Here is a 13575-nt window from a genome sequence, read left to right on the forward strand (position 1 = left end):
AGAAAAAGTGAGGGCAGGAAAGGAGAGATAGAGCAGTAAAATGAAAGAAAGTGAAAGAAATTAGTACCTCATGTACTGTAATGCAAGTGATGAGACAGCACTGCTTCCCGTTGGGAAACAAAGACAAGAATAGGGAGGCAAACCATCCACGAGAAGCAGCGATCCGAGACAGACAAGACTGTCATCACATCATGAAGAATGAGCTGACCAAATGCCCACATTCAATGTTGTTTTGTTGACAATAGGTCTTTGACAACGTTTAGTTAAAGCTGTCTGAATGTGACACCTAATGAGCAATATTCATAACAAAATTAGTAAAACAGAATCCAAGAAAGACATAAAACATGTTCTTTACTGTTATTTATTCCACTCTCTTGTGCCTATTGACCTAACCGCCTGTTCACTGACGTAATGGCAAATCTGTAAAATGTTCTACGCCATGGCTTTCAACAGAACCAGGGCAAGGATTTTTGGAGCCCAGCCAAAATTCCTAGTGGTTTGACTCCACAGTTCATCCTATCAAGAACAACAAAATTGTTACAATCGGGATGGGTAACAGAATAACTAGCACTGAGTACTAAAAGACCATTTTGCATGTAAAGTGCCCTAAACAAATAGTCCATAACATAATTCATGACGATGCCGGTTTCTTGGAACTTTTTTTAAAAGTCAGGTTTGGTGCATATTAATATAGGCAGCTGCATTACAGCACCAATAAATGGCTACAAATGTTTGTACTGCATTGGAAGGCATGGCATAAAATTATCTTGTTGGTAGTGGAAAAAGATCGCCTAAAATCCAAAGGTTTTTAGTTCGGTCTTGGGTCCCCAGAACATGGCCAAACATGGGATGCAGTGGCGGCTCCTCCGCAATGATGGAGAAGCGCCGCCCCACTGTCTGGCTCAGAGCCAGCAAATGAAAAATAAAAAAATGTCATTGTTTTATTTTTCATTTGCTGGCCCTGAGCCAGCTGGCGCAGGGAGGGGTGGTGAGGAGGAGTGATATGTGCACTCCCTAAGTGCACATATGTGTTTGGCCTGCCCTATCAGGCCCACCACAACACACATGCGTACTTGCGTTTCTCCAGCCAGGCTGCATTGAACAGCCCTGCTGGAGAAACCCCCAAAGACTCCTTGGTCTGAGCGGAGCATTTTTCCAGCCTGCTCAGGCCGATACCTGTGCTTTTCTCATAGTATGAGAACAGCGTGGGATTGCAGGGAGTCTGTGACGCGGCCCCAGTGCTTGCTGGGACCAGGAAGGACAATGCATGACGCAGGCGGCAGCTCCAAGTAAGTGTTTACTTTTAATTTTCTTTTATTAATAACCCCCCCTGAGTGCGCGCCCCCTCCCGTGTTCTTCCATGCCACCTCCACCAGCTGAACCTCCTCTTTATTTTGACGGCCGCAACTGATAAGATGCCCACAGGTAGTATTTAGTATTGTGATATGCTGAAGCACCTTTTAATGCGAGGGAGAGAGTCTAGTCTTAAGACCTCAGTCATCCGCCCTCCACTGGACCAATAGAGTTAAGGATGCTGGAGCGCCTTCTGAGATGGTTCCAAGGTTAGAGAGGAACCATCAGTAGTGCTGCGATCTCTTAAGTGGTTGCGATCTCTTAAGTTGAAGTTCACTCATCCCATAGTGCCTACAGGCAAGTGTTTAATGGTTTTTAAAACTTGCCCACTGAGACAATTTATTGCTTGGACCAGCTATGTGTTTGTAAGTCAGATCCTAGTAGACTTGGAGCACTCATACGATATCTATTGTTTCTCACTATAGAAAACACTTTCAGTGATATTTTTTACATGCAAAGGAGAACTTCCCTATGTTATTCCTGAAACTCTTTCTGGAACCCCGTTTGGGCTGCTCCATGGTTCTGAGGTGTTTATAGATCTCCATCAGATGTTGCCTCTTCTTTCTTTATTATTGCTACATCTCTCAGGTACTTAAAAATGCCTTTTACATCTTCCAGCTCTGACAGACTATACAGTGCAGTTCTTGGAAGTGATTCTCACGTATGCTCCTGCTATACTGTACTTACTTCTGGGATATAGTAATTTTTTAGATCACTGCAAGAGCAGCAGTAGTGTATTTTGCAAGTTTTTTGTCAGATACAAATTCACTTACTTCCCATCCACCGCATCGAAGATCTGCACTTTGATTTCCTGCTCGTACAGGCTCTGAAGCATTCGATCCCTACGATCCTTCCTGCGTTTTAAGTTTATCATGAAAATCTGGTATAAAAACACAAAACAAATTAACTTTAAGTTTTATATCATCTTTAGTGTCTTTTTTTGTGACTGGTAGTAAACGAAGCAGTTGATAGTAGTTATTTCAGTAAAAAATACTGTATACCCCCATGTCTGGCTCGCTTATTGGTGAAAATAGAAACTGCTTTTCAGTGGTTGTAGGTCAGAATATTGTATGCAGAAATATCCTCAGATAGAAACGTAGTGCGCTAAATAATGTTTGGATATTGTTTCAATTATCAAATCCAATTAGGCAATATTTTTGTAGCCAATATTTAGGACATGATATTTATGTTCACACAATATTCCTACAACGATATTCTGGTACCACACTGTAGTATCCTGTGTATGTATTTACCCTGTTGCTTTCTCCCTAGCTGCTCAGCCAGTGCGAATGTGCTGCGTGGAATGTTGGTGTGGTGATGCAGATTGGAATGTTTGGGTGCCCATGAGGTGAAGTGTGAAAGATGGAGTATGGGCTGAGCAGCAGGCAGGCTGCTCTTGGTGGGGCTCCTCTACATGAACTTATAACCTGCAACTAAGACTAAATAAAGCTACATAAAAAACATCTCCGCTACTGGACATCATCATTACACACACACCTTGTTGATTGCTGGAAAATGAATGCTGATCACAGTTGTGACTGTGTAAGCATAACTTACAAGAGCTAGGAATCCAGGTGAGATTTAGTAATAAAGAACTCTGCTATGGATTACTAGCCGCTCAGGGCCATTTTTCTTATAATGTATGCTTAACATGATTATTGTCATTTGAATGATATAGACTTGAAATTAACTTATAATCAGCAAAAATATTACAAATAAACTGAAAATTAGAAATTCAGATTACATAAATAGTGTAAAAACAAATGCAGTTATAAAGGCTCAGGTTTTAATTACTTTAGAAATGAAAAAAAAATGTGTGCGTTCAGTCATGATGTTCATCACTATAAGCCACATGGTAATGCCTGATTTGCAGAAAATATCTTTCAAATGCTTTTTATGCCGGTGCGACATCATCTTGCCAAGGATATTTGTTTCATTGTCTCCATATTTGTTTCATTGTCTCCTTCAGGGTTACTAATTTGCTGTAAAGAGGCTCTCCGTTATGTTTCTTTTTTTTGGGCCTGGCAAGAAAGTACAGCTGTCTTTTGACTATATGTGAGCATCAGAAAATAACTATACCACTGAGAGAGGAACTATGTACACAGATCGAGTCCCTCGAGCGCAGCTCTTATTGGGCAGGCGATGAATGCCCCCACCTGAGAATGTTTGTACTGCAGTATTTGCCTTGTAGGGAAGAATCAATACAGCATTGCTGAGCTGGTTAGGAAGACCATCTAATGATCAAGGCTGTAAGCCTGATCTGTTTGTAATGGAAAATTACTAGAAGGGCATTGTTTTCTAGTTGCATGCGTTTTTCTTGGCCTGGACAATATCGGTCATGCGGCATTATGGGACTACACTTTTATTTAGTACCACCATAATCTTCTTTTGCATTATTGCCTCTATGCCCCCATTTACTAGTCCACTGTTACTAAATACTCGAGAGTGGACTCGTTACTCCCCTGGACATTTTCTGTCTCTTCCATCATCTCTGACTCTCCTTCTTCTGCTGAAACCTGATAATTCAGGGATACCTGCTTTGCCTGCCATAATGGGTACTGTGCACTACAATGTTTTTCTCTCACTTTCAAAATTCTTGATAGAAAGGCCTCAAGAGTCTTACATCTCTCAGACACATGGTTATTATGAAGGCATACATTACAAACCCCATGGACGTCTTTCTATCTCAAATTATGGTGACAGATTGGGGAGAATCTACACGGAGTATTTTTCATTAATAACAAAATCAGAAGAGCTGGATAGCTGTCAACTCAGACTATACTTTCTCCAAATCTTCTGTGATCAAAGCCCAATGAGGCAAACCTGTATCCTTTCTTTTCAACATGGATATTCTGCGGATTCGGTGATCTTCTCGATGCGTTTCCAATTCACTGTTGATCTTTGGTTTCAATCTTTGCTCCAAATTTATTACCAATTTTTCTTAACTGCTTCTCTCAACGACTGTTGACCGAGAGCTTCCAGTGCTGCTCCCGATCCCAAAAGAGAGAAGAATAATCTAATGAGGGCAACCATGTACTTGAGCACTGTGGGATTACTTTAGACATTTTAGGGGATCAGCAGGACTCGTCCGATGGTTGAAGCCCAAAAGGAAAAGAAATATGGGGAAGCTTCCGGATCAAGGCACTACATGGCAGAAATGCACAGCATTTGAATCTGGAACAGATTCATGGGCCAAAATGAGTGTGATCAGGGCCAATTCTGGCGAGCCAGTCCAGGTCCCTTTTCATTTCCTTCCTTCTCCTCTTTGTTATTTTGTTTGTCATTTTCTTGGAGCATATTAAGCTCCTCATACAGCGATCCAGAGTGCTCACTTTTCGCTTACTTCGTCTACACTGTCCTGTAACCTTACGGCCACTGCTTCCAAATTGGAGGTTCACCGTGGAATGGTATTGTTCTTAGTGTATCGTTGTTTTACCTTTTGAGCCAGCACATTGTTTCCAAATTTGTCAGCCATGTTGGAACATTAAGACGACAATAGACTATGTACAATACTATTTGAAACCCCCCTGCACACTGCTATGTGTTTAATTTTATTTTTTTTTGCAAACGTATGCTAGCGATGTTTTGGCTGTTGCAGGTTTCCCTTTTTCTACTTTAATTCTTTTCATGTATCTTGCCCATGCTTGTTCAGACTGTGTGAGAGTCTTATCGTGGATAGAAAAGTGGGTGAATGCAAAAACGAGGCAGAGGGTGGATGAATGGGCACATGAGTGCAAGGAAGTTTGACAGTATGCACGAGTTATGATCTAGTAAGTGCCTAAACTCACCAGTGACTGAAAAGGCACCTTCAGTTACAAACCAGACATGTTGGTATTGCTAATACTGGTTTTATTTGGAGCTTTTTAGGTCTCGCCTACACAAGGCGCATGCGTTGCATAGGAGAGACCTGTAGCCATCGCCACAGCTTTGGGTGCAAAAACGTGCACGTGTTGCATTGCAAGCAATGCAACACATGCACATCTTGGCGATTTCCTTTAGGGAGCCTGCGGCGCCATATGGTGGTGCCATATGGTCACGCTCCCACAAGGGAATCTCGCAGGCTCCCTCCCCCTGCTGCCGCGCGAGGCGCACGCTTTTTTTTAATTGCAGATCTCGCTTTCACGGCTGCGCGGCTATAGTGCCATGAGGCCAATGCTTGTTTTCTCAGTTAACAACAATTGTTATTAAAGCACGAGCGACAACTCAGGTTTTGTTATGATTGTTTATTATATTATTATTATTAATTATTATACCAGTCTCTGGAAAATCTCTGTAAAATCTCCGCAATTTATGGAGAGGATTATTCAGCTCCACCGTCAAATCAGCTTGACTATTTGTTTACTTACTTACATGTCCCAGTTCAATGCGTTAATTCGGAGAATCTGAGCAACCTTTCACTTTGGATATGTAAAATTCCCTCCAGTGTCAAGGGACTACTACTCATATGAAACATTTTCCATCTCCCTCCTGAAAATTCTTGGCGTGCTTATTTGGTTTCATCCAATGAGCAGTATTGTTTAATGATCCCTTAAATCCCTCAGTCTAAAGCATAAGCTTATAAAGGGAGTCATTTACTGTATCTTTGCTTTCTTTATCTTGTAGTACAAACGTTATCATGTTTCTTGCCCTTCAGTCAGAGCTACTGTACAAAACGTACCTGTGATGGGAAATCGGATTCAACCACATCATCTCCCATTTAGGCAGCTCCTCTGAAGTTTCCACTGCTGCACTTAAGAGCTTACAGTTTTACTTCTGAGAAGACGTCAATTCCAACACTTTACACAATACTACAGATGATTTTGTCATTTATACTATGTTAGTATATGATCCCCTTAACTGTGTTATCATTCTCCATGAACACAGCCTGAAACATCCCTTTCTAATATCCCCAAATATCGTCTCCTCAGTTGGGACCTTTTGCCCAGGGTTTCTACATAAAACCTACTGGGCAATTTACTGCCTGCTTCTGATCCTATTTAAGTTCACTAAAGATCTCCAAGAGTATATTTCAGAATATGTGCAGATAAAAGGAAGGATATGCAAACTACAAAAATAAAGTCCTTCGCCAGACAGCGATGTATGCATCTGGGTTGGGTTGTTTAACTGTACAGTGATACAACCTGGGAGCAAATGCTGCTGCTTCCATTTAGGTGTGATATGCCTGGGTCATTCAAATCTGAAACCCAGACTTCCTCAGTAATTGAGAATTAGGAAAGAAAAGAATTCATAGGATCCTGTAAACAGGCAAGAATCAAATGCTATGCCTAAGTATTAGCTAAAATGTTAGCTGGAACCGCGGCTAACACTGGTTTGCCAGTTGAAAGTAATATCACAGATGACTGGCACAGGTGGCACTTTTTGATGTATAAATGAATTTGGATATATGTCAGGAGAAAGACACCCTAAGGTGAGGAGATGGTAGGTTTCAGAGTTTTGCTGGAGGTCTATATAGTCTTTTTGTAGTGATTAATGATTGCCTAGGCCATTAGGTCCTTGTTTGCAGCCTAAATCACAATGGTAAATTTGATTGTATTGTTGATGCAAAATATTGTATGGTATCTAAGAATATGTCAGCATTGAGACAGTGGCAATCTTGAATAGCCAAATTCTTTATTATTTTAAACTCTATCTGGAGTAAGTTTTTAAAAGCCTTGGAAAAGTAATGTGCTTTTGCATTTTTTATTTTCAGTCTAATGTATATGTATGAAACTGGTAGTTTCTGGATCTTTATTCTTGATACCGTTTTTAGGTCTTGCCTAAGCAGCGCATGCACTGTCTCTTCAAGACATGCTTTATGTACTCTATGGAACTTGAGCATGCCCATCGTTTTCCATGTGTTCGTTTGTATGCTGTTCTGAAAACCTTGCTTTTCAGTGGTGTATTGGTTGTTTTTGTCCCTCCTTTTGAAGCTTGGATCCCTCCTGTGGTGACTGGCCCTATTAAATGTACTCATTCCATTCTGTTTATTTATGTTTGTTGCCGCATACTACTTTTATTTCTTCACGCTCGTGTTTTCGGAATGGGGTGTTTTTTGGCCTTTTCAAGCAAAATGTGCTCAGCTGACTGCATTTACATTTTCCATGGCTTTTGTTTTAGCAGCACGGCACCCTCCTTACGGACTCTGTGCTTCAGGTTTAATATGCATTTCTTTTTTTTTTGAGAAGGGAGCGGGTGTGCTTTTGGAGGCAGAGCCAACCGGATTGTACCGTGTGTAAACAAGGTTTGTTTAATTTGGTTTTTTGAGCACACGCAGCTTTTGTTTTAACAGCTGGTGCCTGCTTCCCGGATGCCGCACTTAATGTTTAATATGCATTATATTTTTTATTATAGAGGAGGGGGCATGAGTGCTTTTGGAGGTAGAGCCAACCGGAAGGTAGAGTGAGTAAATAACATTTGTTTAATTATGTTTTTTGTTCCCACATGGCTTTTGTTTTAGCAGCACGTGCCCGCTTTATGACCACCGCGTTTCAGGTTTAATTTTTTTTTTAGGAGGTGGCATGTGTGCCTTCGGAGGCAGAGCAGTTAGTGTGTGTACTCCCCCAACAAAAGCAAAGGCTGAAATATATGCCGCTTGATGAATCAAAAAAATCATGTTGTCAGGTGGAATCTAAAAATGATATTCTTTGATTTAAGAGTATCTTTTGTTGTTTAAAACGTCGATGCTGCTCATGTCAAGAAATGGACACTATATTATCCACTGTATGAAGTATTAACCGCTGTCAGGCAAAGCTTTTCACAGACATTTGAGCAGGCATCTTTGTTGTAGTGGGCTTCGGTTACAGCAGCAGTCATTTGACCGGATCACGTATCTCGGGAGCCGGGCCTTGCACTGGCAATAGAGGCGCAGGACTAGTTTAGGTGCAGGGCTTCGGGGACAGGGGAAGTGAAGTGCACCTCCACCATCTCGCTCTATGAATGCTGCAGGAGGCAGGGGAGGTGCAGACGCAGGTAAGGTTGTCTAGGTGTTGTTATCACATCAAGGTTGGCAGGCATTCTGTGAGGCATTATTTGGCTTTAGCTTCAGTGCAGGATATTACAGCTGTACCACATATAAGTGTGTGCGTGTGCATTCATGTGTGTGCGTGTACCTGTGCATTCCAACCTCACTCACTGTGATCTACATATCTGCCTTGTTTTAGGTATTTACTTACTAACAGGGCAATTTTTATTTCGGTGCCCGGGCATATATTCTGTCCCAGTTTCACCCTGGTGTTGTCAGTGCAATTTGGCACTACATCGATTCTTTCCACGTATGTATTTAATAGGTGTTCTGTTCTCTTGCCAAATGTGACATTTTTATGGAGTCAAGTACTGTCACCTAGTAGTACTGTTGCTCTTTAGGTCTCACGACCTATCGATGTGCGCAAGCGCATCGAGCGGAGCGAGAATTCAAGTGGCGAAAACATCGTCAAACCAAAGGGCTTTCAGCCCCGCGGTTTTCATGCTGTTCACGTGAACCACGTGATAACATGCACGCACATTCAGGGCCAGCCAGCCCAGCACATCAAAGGGCTTCTCCTCCCCTAATTATTCATGGCCGGCCGCAGGCCGGCCGTACTTTCAGTTTCCCGAAACGGCTTCTCCTCACCTAATTAGGGGAGGAGAAGCCCTTTGATGTGCTTCACACCAATGCGCCTCACAGTCATTCCTCTTGTTTGTATTTGCTTCGGCTGCCATTCTCAGACTCCACGATCTGCTCATGTGCACAAGACGCTTTACACATTACACTCATCTACTTGAAGTGGGAGTTTTAAACAAGCAAAGCTGGTCCTTCTGTACTTGCAGTTTCACTTCTAATGTGTGTTGTTATTTATCATGATTTTTAGCTGAGGTGTATCACGCTCGTTCATGAGTTTGATCTTTTCATACTGTGAAATGTTTTCTAAGTTGTTTTTGATTGTCTTACCGCTGGAGGTCTCCCTGTGCTACATTTAGCCTCTGACACATGCAACGCCACTCAACCACGCAACGCCACGCAACAACGCAACGCCACTGTAACGGGGTGCCCGAGGCACCCCCTGGGGTCAAAGTAACTTGTGGACCCCCCTTTCTGTTTCCACAGCCCAGCCTGGAATCGCCGTGTTGGCACCACGTAGAGGAACAGTACAGCGGAGAAGAAGAGGATCTGGTCGGCGGCCCCTTTAAGTGGTCTCCAGGTTCTGAGGGGGAGTGGCCAAACTCCGCTAGAAAAGAGGCAGGTGAGCCAGACCAGGTGTGTCTGTACACCGGCGGAGCGGTTTGTAGGAGGAGAGGCGCGGAGCGAAGCAGAGACGAAGAGGACATCGAGTGGTGGGAGGACGACTCACCTGACTGGAGACTACAGCGATGGACCCAGCCAAGTGAGCCTACGGAGGAGGCAGAGACATACGAGGGATTCCAGCGGATGCAGGAAGATCCCCAGGACTACCGACAGGTAGACAACGCGGAGCCGGAGCGAAGCTCGTCGGACATCAGCCCCGCAGAGGAGAGGCCACCGGTGAGACTTGAGGGAGAGTACGGAGTGGACGTCTCCAGGAACGAGGAAGAGCGAGCGGAGCCCCGCAGCGGCGAAAGACATCCAGCAGCAACCGGAGGGGAACCAGAGTCCGGAGCGGAGCCAGGAGGCCACCGACACCGCGATCCGCCCAGCCACTCCCCCGGAGGGGCGTGGCTTCGCGAGGTACGTGATCGCATAGCGGGTTGGATCGGGAGACGGGTGAGGCGCTAGAGCGCTTCAAGCTTAGACACGGGGAAGGGGACGGTGCGGAGTGTTCACTTCTGCCATTTGTTTGATTCACGAACTCACGGGAGACAAGCATCTTAAAAGTTGGGAGCACTACTCAGAACTCACCTCACTTCCCCCCCCCCGGGTGTTTGGGATTCGTAATCTGAAAGGCCGTGACAGTAACGCGCTTTTCTCCTTTCATTTACATGTAACCTGATTGAGAGGACGACACGACGGAGCCAGACGCTGTCGACCGAAGGCGGACCTTAAAGAAAAGGCGGACCGAGGGTGTCCTCTCCAAGAGTCGGACTGAGAGGAGTCGCTCACCAAGGAAGCCCCCTGGTAGACTCAGAAGTACCGACCAGCTCTTGTCCACAATAAAGCCTTTTCCTTTGGTTACTAAGACCCGTCTCCTGCCTCTTCCTGCAGTCCCGCTTACAGTGGTGGAGAATGCGGGCAGTGTAACCATCTGTGACGCCAAGATGGATGAGGTGGTGCAATCGTTGGTCAAGGGGCAAGAGAGACTAGAGTGGGCCATTCAACAACAGATCATCACATCAGCGGCAGACAGAGAGGCCATGAAAAATGCTGTGGCCGCAAGAGTAATGGAGAATCCAGTTATCACGGGATCAGTCACCGCGTCCGCCACTAACCCCCATATAAGTGGGGTGTCCCTTCAAAAGTACCAGCCAGGCGAGGATCCGGACGCCTTCCTGCTCAATTTTGAGAGGGCGGCCCGTGCATGTGGGTGGCCAGTGCCCAAGTGGCCATTCTTTTTGGCACCCCTCCTCGTAGGAGAGGCCCAGGCGGCCTATCAGGTGGCCAACCCCACGGGTGATACTACCTATGCTGACGTGAAAAGGATAATCCTAGATCACTTGGGTCTAGACCAGGAGGCCTACCGAATCCGGTTTCGTGAAGAGAGAGGAGCCCCCGGAGAGTCCCCAAAAACCTTGTTCGTGAGGCTCAAGATGGCCGCCGACAAATGGCTGACCCCGACCGTAAGCACGAGGGAAGAGATCATGGACAGGATATACTTAGAGCAATTCTTGGAGGCCCTGCCCTACGCCACCCAGAGGTGGCTGCGACAACACCACCACCTCATTACCGAAAAAGCCGGGGACATGGCGACGACCTTCTCTAGAGTCCAACCTAGGATCTCTCAAGCCTGGGAGAGTGAGAAACATAAGACTCCGATGAAAACCGAAAGGAAACCAGTGAAACCTCCAGATATCCCAAGGACAAGAACATGGAGAACAGAGGGGCCTCTGGCTACAGGGCCGCAATGTTTTGAATGTGGCACCTGGGGACACATCGCCCGGCTCTGCCCCCGTAGGAAACCGCCGGATGAACCTATGGAGGTCGGATATCTTCCCAAGGCGGTGATGTTCTCCAGCGAAATGGGTCAAGCATTCAGGGTAAGTGTTGGGGTAAACGGCACCTCCCTCCAGGCCCTGTTAGACTCTGGCTGTCGCCAGTCAGTGGTACACGCCCGTCTGGTTCTACCCTCCCAAATCCTCTTACAAACCCGGGTGAACATACGCTGTGTACACGGAGATGTCAAGGCCTATCCCGTGGCAATGCTGCCCATAGAACCTGTGGGGAGGAGTCCACATACGCTAAGGGTGGGGGTTTTGGCCACTCTCCCTGAGGACCTCATTATAGGGACTGATAACCCAGATTTTCTAAACATGTTTAATCATAGCCTAACTACAAGAGACCCCCCCTCAGAATCGGGAAAAGAGGAGAGAAACGTCCCTGCCTTAATAACTGCCGAACCATGGGTGCTCGACCGTAGTTTCCGTTTCTCTCAGTTAAATGACGCGTCCCTCTCCAACGCGTGGGACGCGGCAGAGAGAGATAAGAACCAACTTCCCTTGCAATATCCACGGTTTATTGTAAAAAACGAATTGCTGTATAGGCAGGCCCAAAAAGATGATCCCGATCAACTGCTAGTACCCCTATCCTTCAGGGAGCAGGTGTTGTTCTACTCACATGCCCATTTGGTAGCCGGACATATAGGGGCAGAGAAAACCACGCAAAACCTGCTCCGCCACTTTTATTGGCCAGGGATATACAAAGATACGGTGAAGTACTGTCAGGAGTGCGAGGTATGTCAGAAAAAGAACATGACCCGACCCCCGGCTGTTCCACTACAACCCCTGCCAATAATAGGGACCCCTTTTGAGCGGATTGGCATGGACCTAATAGGACCCCTCCCAAAAACAAGGAAGGGGTATCAGTACGTATTAGTAATAGTGGACTATGCCACTCGATTCCCAGAAGCATATCCGTTGACTGTCACAACGACCAAACACATAGCCGACCGGATGATTGAAATGTTTTCAAGAGTAGGATTCCCGAAGGAGATCCTCACCGACCAGGGAACGCCCTTTGTATCAAGGCTCATGAAGGAGGTTTGCCAGCTTCTACGAATCCATCAGATCAGAACGGCGGTATACCACCCCCAAACCGACGGCCTCGTCGAGCGATACAACAGGACCCTGAAAACAACCCTACGAAAGATGCTAGAAGTCAACGGAGGAGAGTGGGATCAAGTACTGCCACTTGCTTTGTATGTCCTAAGAGGTCAGAAACAGAGCAGTTTGGGGTTTTCGTCTTTTGAACTATTATATGGTCGACAACCCCGATCCCTCTTAGAAATGACCAAAGAAGCGTGGGAGAAAGAAACACCTGACGAAACACTGAAAACCCTAGAATACGCCCGTAATCTCAGGTCCAAAATCGGAAAATTAAGAGAACTCGCGTATGCCAATCTTGAGAAAAACCAACAGCGCCAGAAAACGTTCTACGATAAAGGAAAAAAATGGAGAAGGATGGCAGTGGGAGATTGGGCTCTGGTACTCCTACCATCCTCCTCCCAAAAGTTTAAAGCGGAATGGGGAGGCCCTTTCAAAATCATAAGTACTATCGGTAACACCAGCTATAGGCTACAAATCACCCAGAGAAAGGCTCAAGTCTTTCATGTCAACCTGTTAAAGAAGTGGCTTGGACCCCCTCCTACCGGGATACACTTAACGGAACACCTCCCCCTGCTGTCCTCCAGTACGATAGACCAACTAGTCGTGAATGAAGACCTGATGGACAAAGACAGAACAGAACTGATGAACACCTTAAGAAAGAACGCAGGAGTCTTCTCAGATATTCCCGGAAGGACCACGTTAGCCACTCATCGGATATGTACAGAGCCTGGAAAAATCGTGAAAATCAGGCCATACAGAGTCCCTGAGGCCAGACGCCAAGGAATAAAACAGGAAATCCAGGATATGTTGAAGTTGGGCGTAATACGCCCCTCAAAGAGTAACTGGTCTAGCCCAATAGTGTTGATTTCAAAACCCGACGGAACAAGAAGATTCTGCATGGACTTTCGCGCACTTAACGAAGTATCGCTGTTTGACGCCTATCCGATCCCCCGCATAGACGAGCTGATCGAGAAGTTAGGAGAAGCCAAATTTATCAGTACCATCGATCTGACCAAGGGATACTGGCAGGTACCC

The 13575-nt window shown here is 45.4% G+C and overlaps 1 protein-coding gene across 1 annotated transcript in view; it reads right to left on the reverse strand.

The window, feature by feature from the left end:
* The window catches only part of COLGALT2 (collagen beta(1-O)galactosyltransferase 2), a 256817-nt gene that overhangs the window by 22225 nt on the left and 221017 nt on the right, over positions 1-13575 (reverse strand). The window contains exon 8 of the mRNA XM_086957029.1: positions 2127-2233. Within this exon, the coding sequence (XP_086813155.1) occupies positions 2127-2233 (107 nt within the window). The remainder of the gene's footprint in view (positions 1-2126; positions 2234-13575) is intronic.

The sequence above is a fragment of the Lissotriton vulgaris genome, chromosome 1_1 (genome assembly GCF_964263255.1).
Source record: "Lissotriton vulgaris chromosome 1_1, aLisVul1.2, whole genome shotgun sequence".
In the NCBI taxonomy this organism is placed as follows: Eukaryota; Metazoa; Chordata; class Amphibia; order Caudata; family Salamandridae; genus Lissotriton; species Lissotriton vulgaris.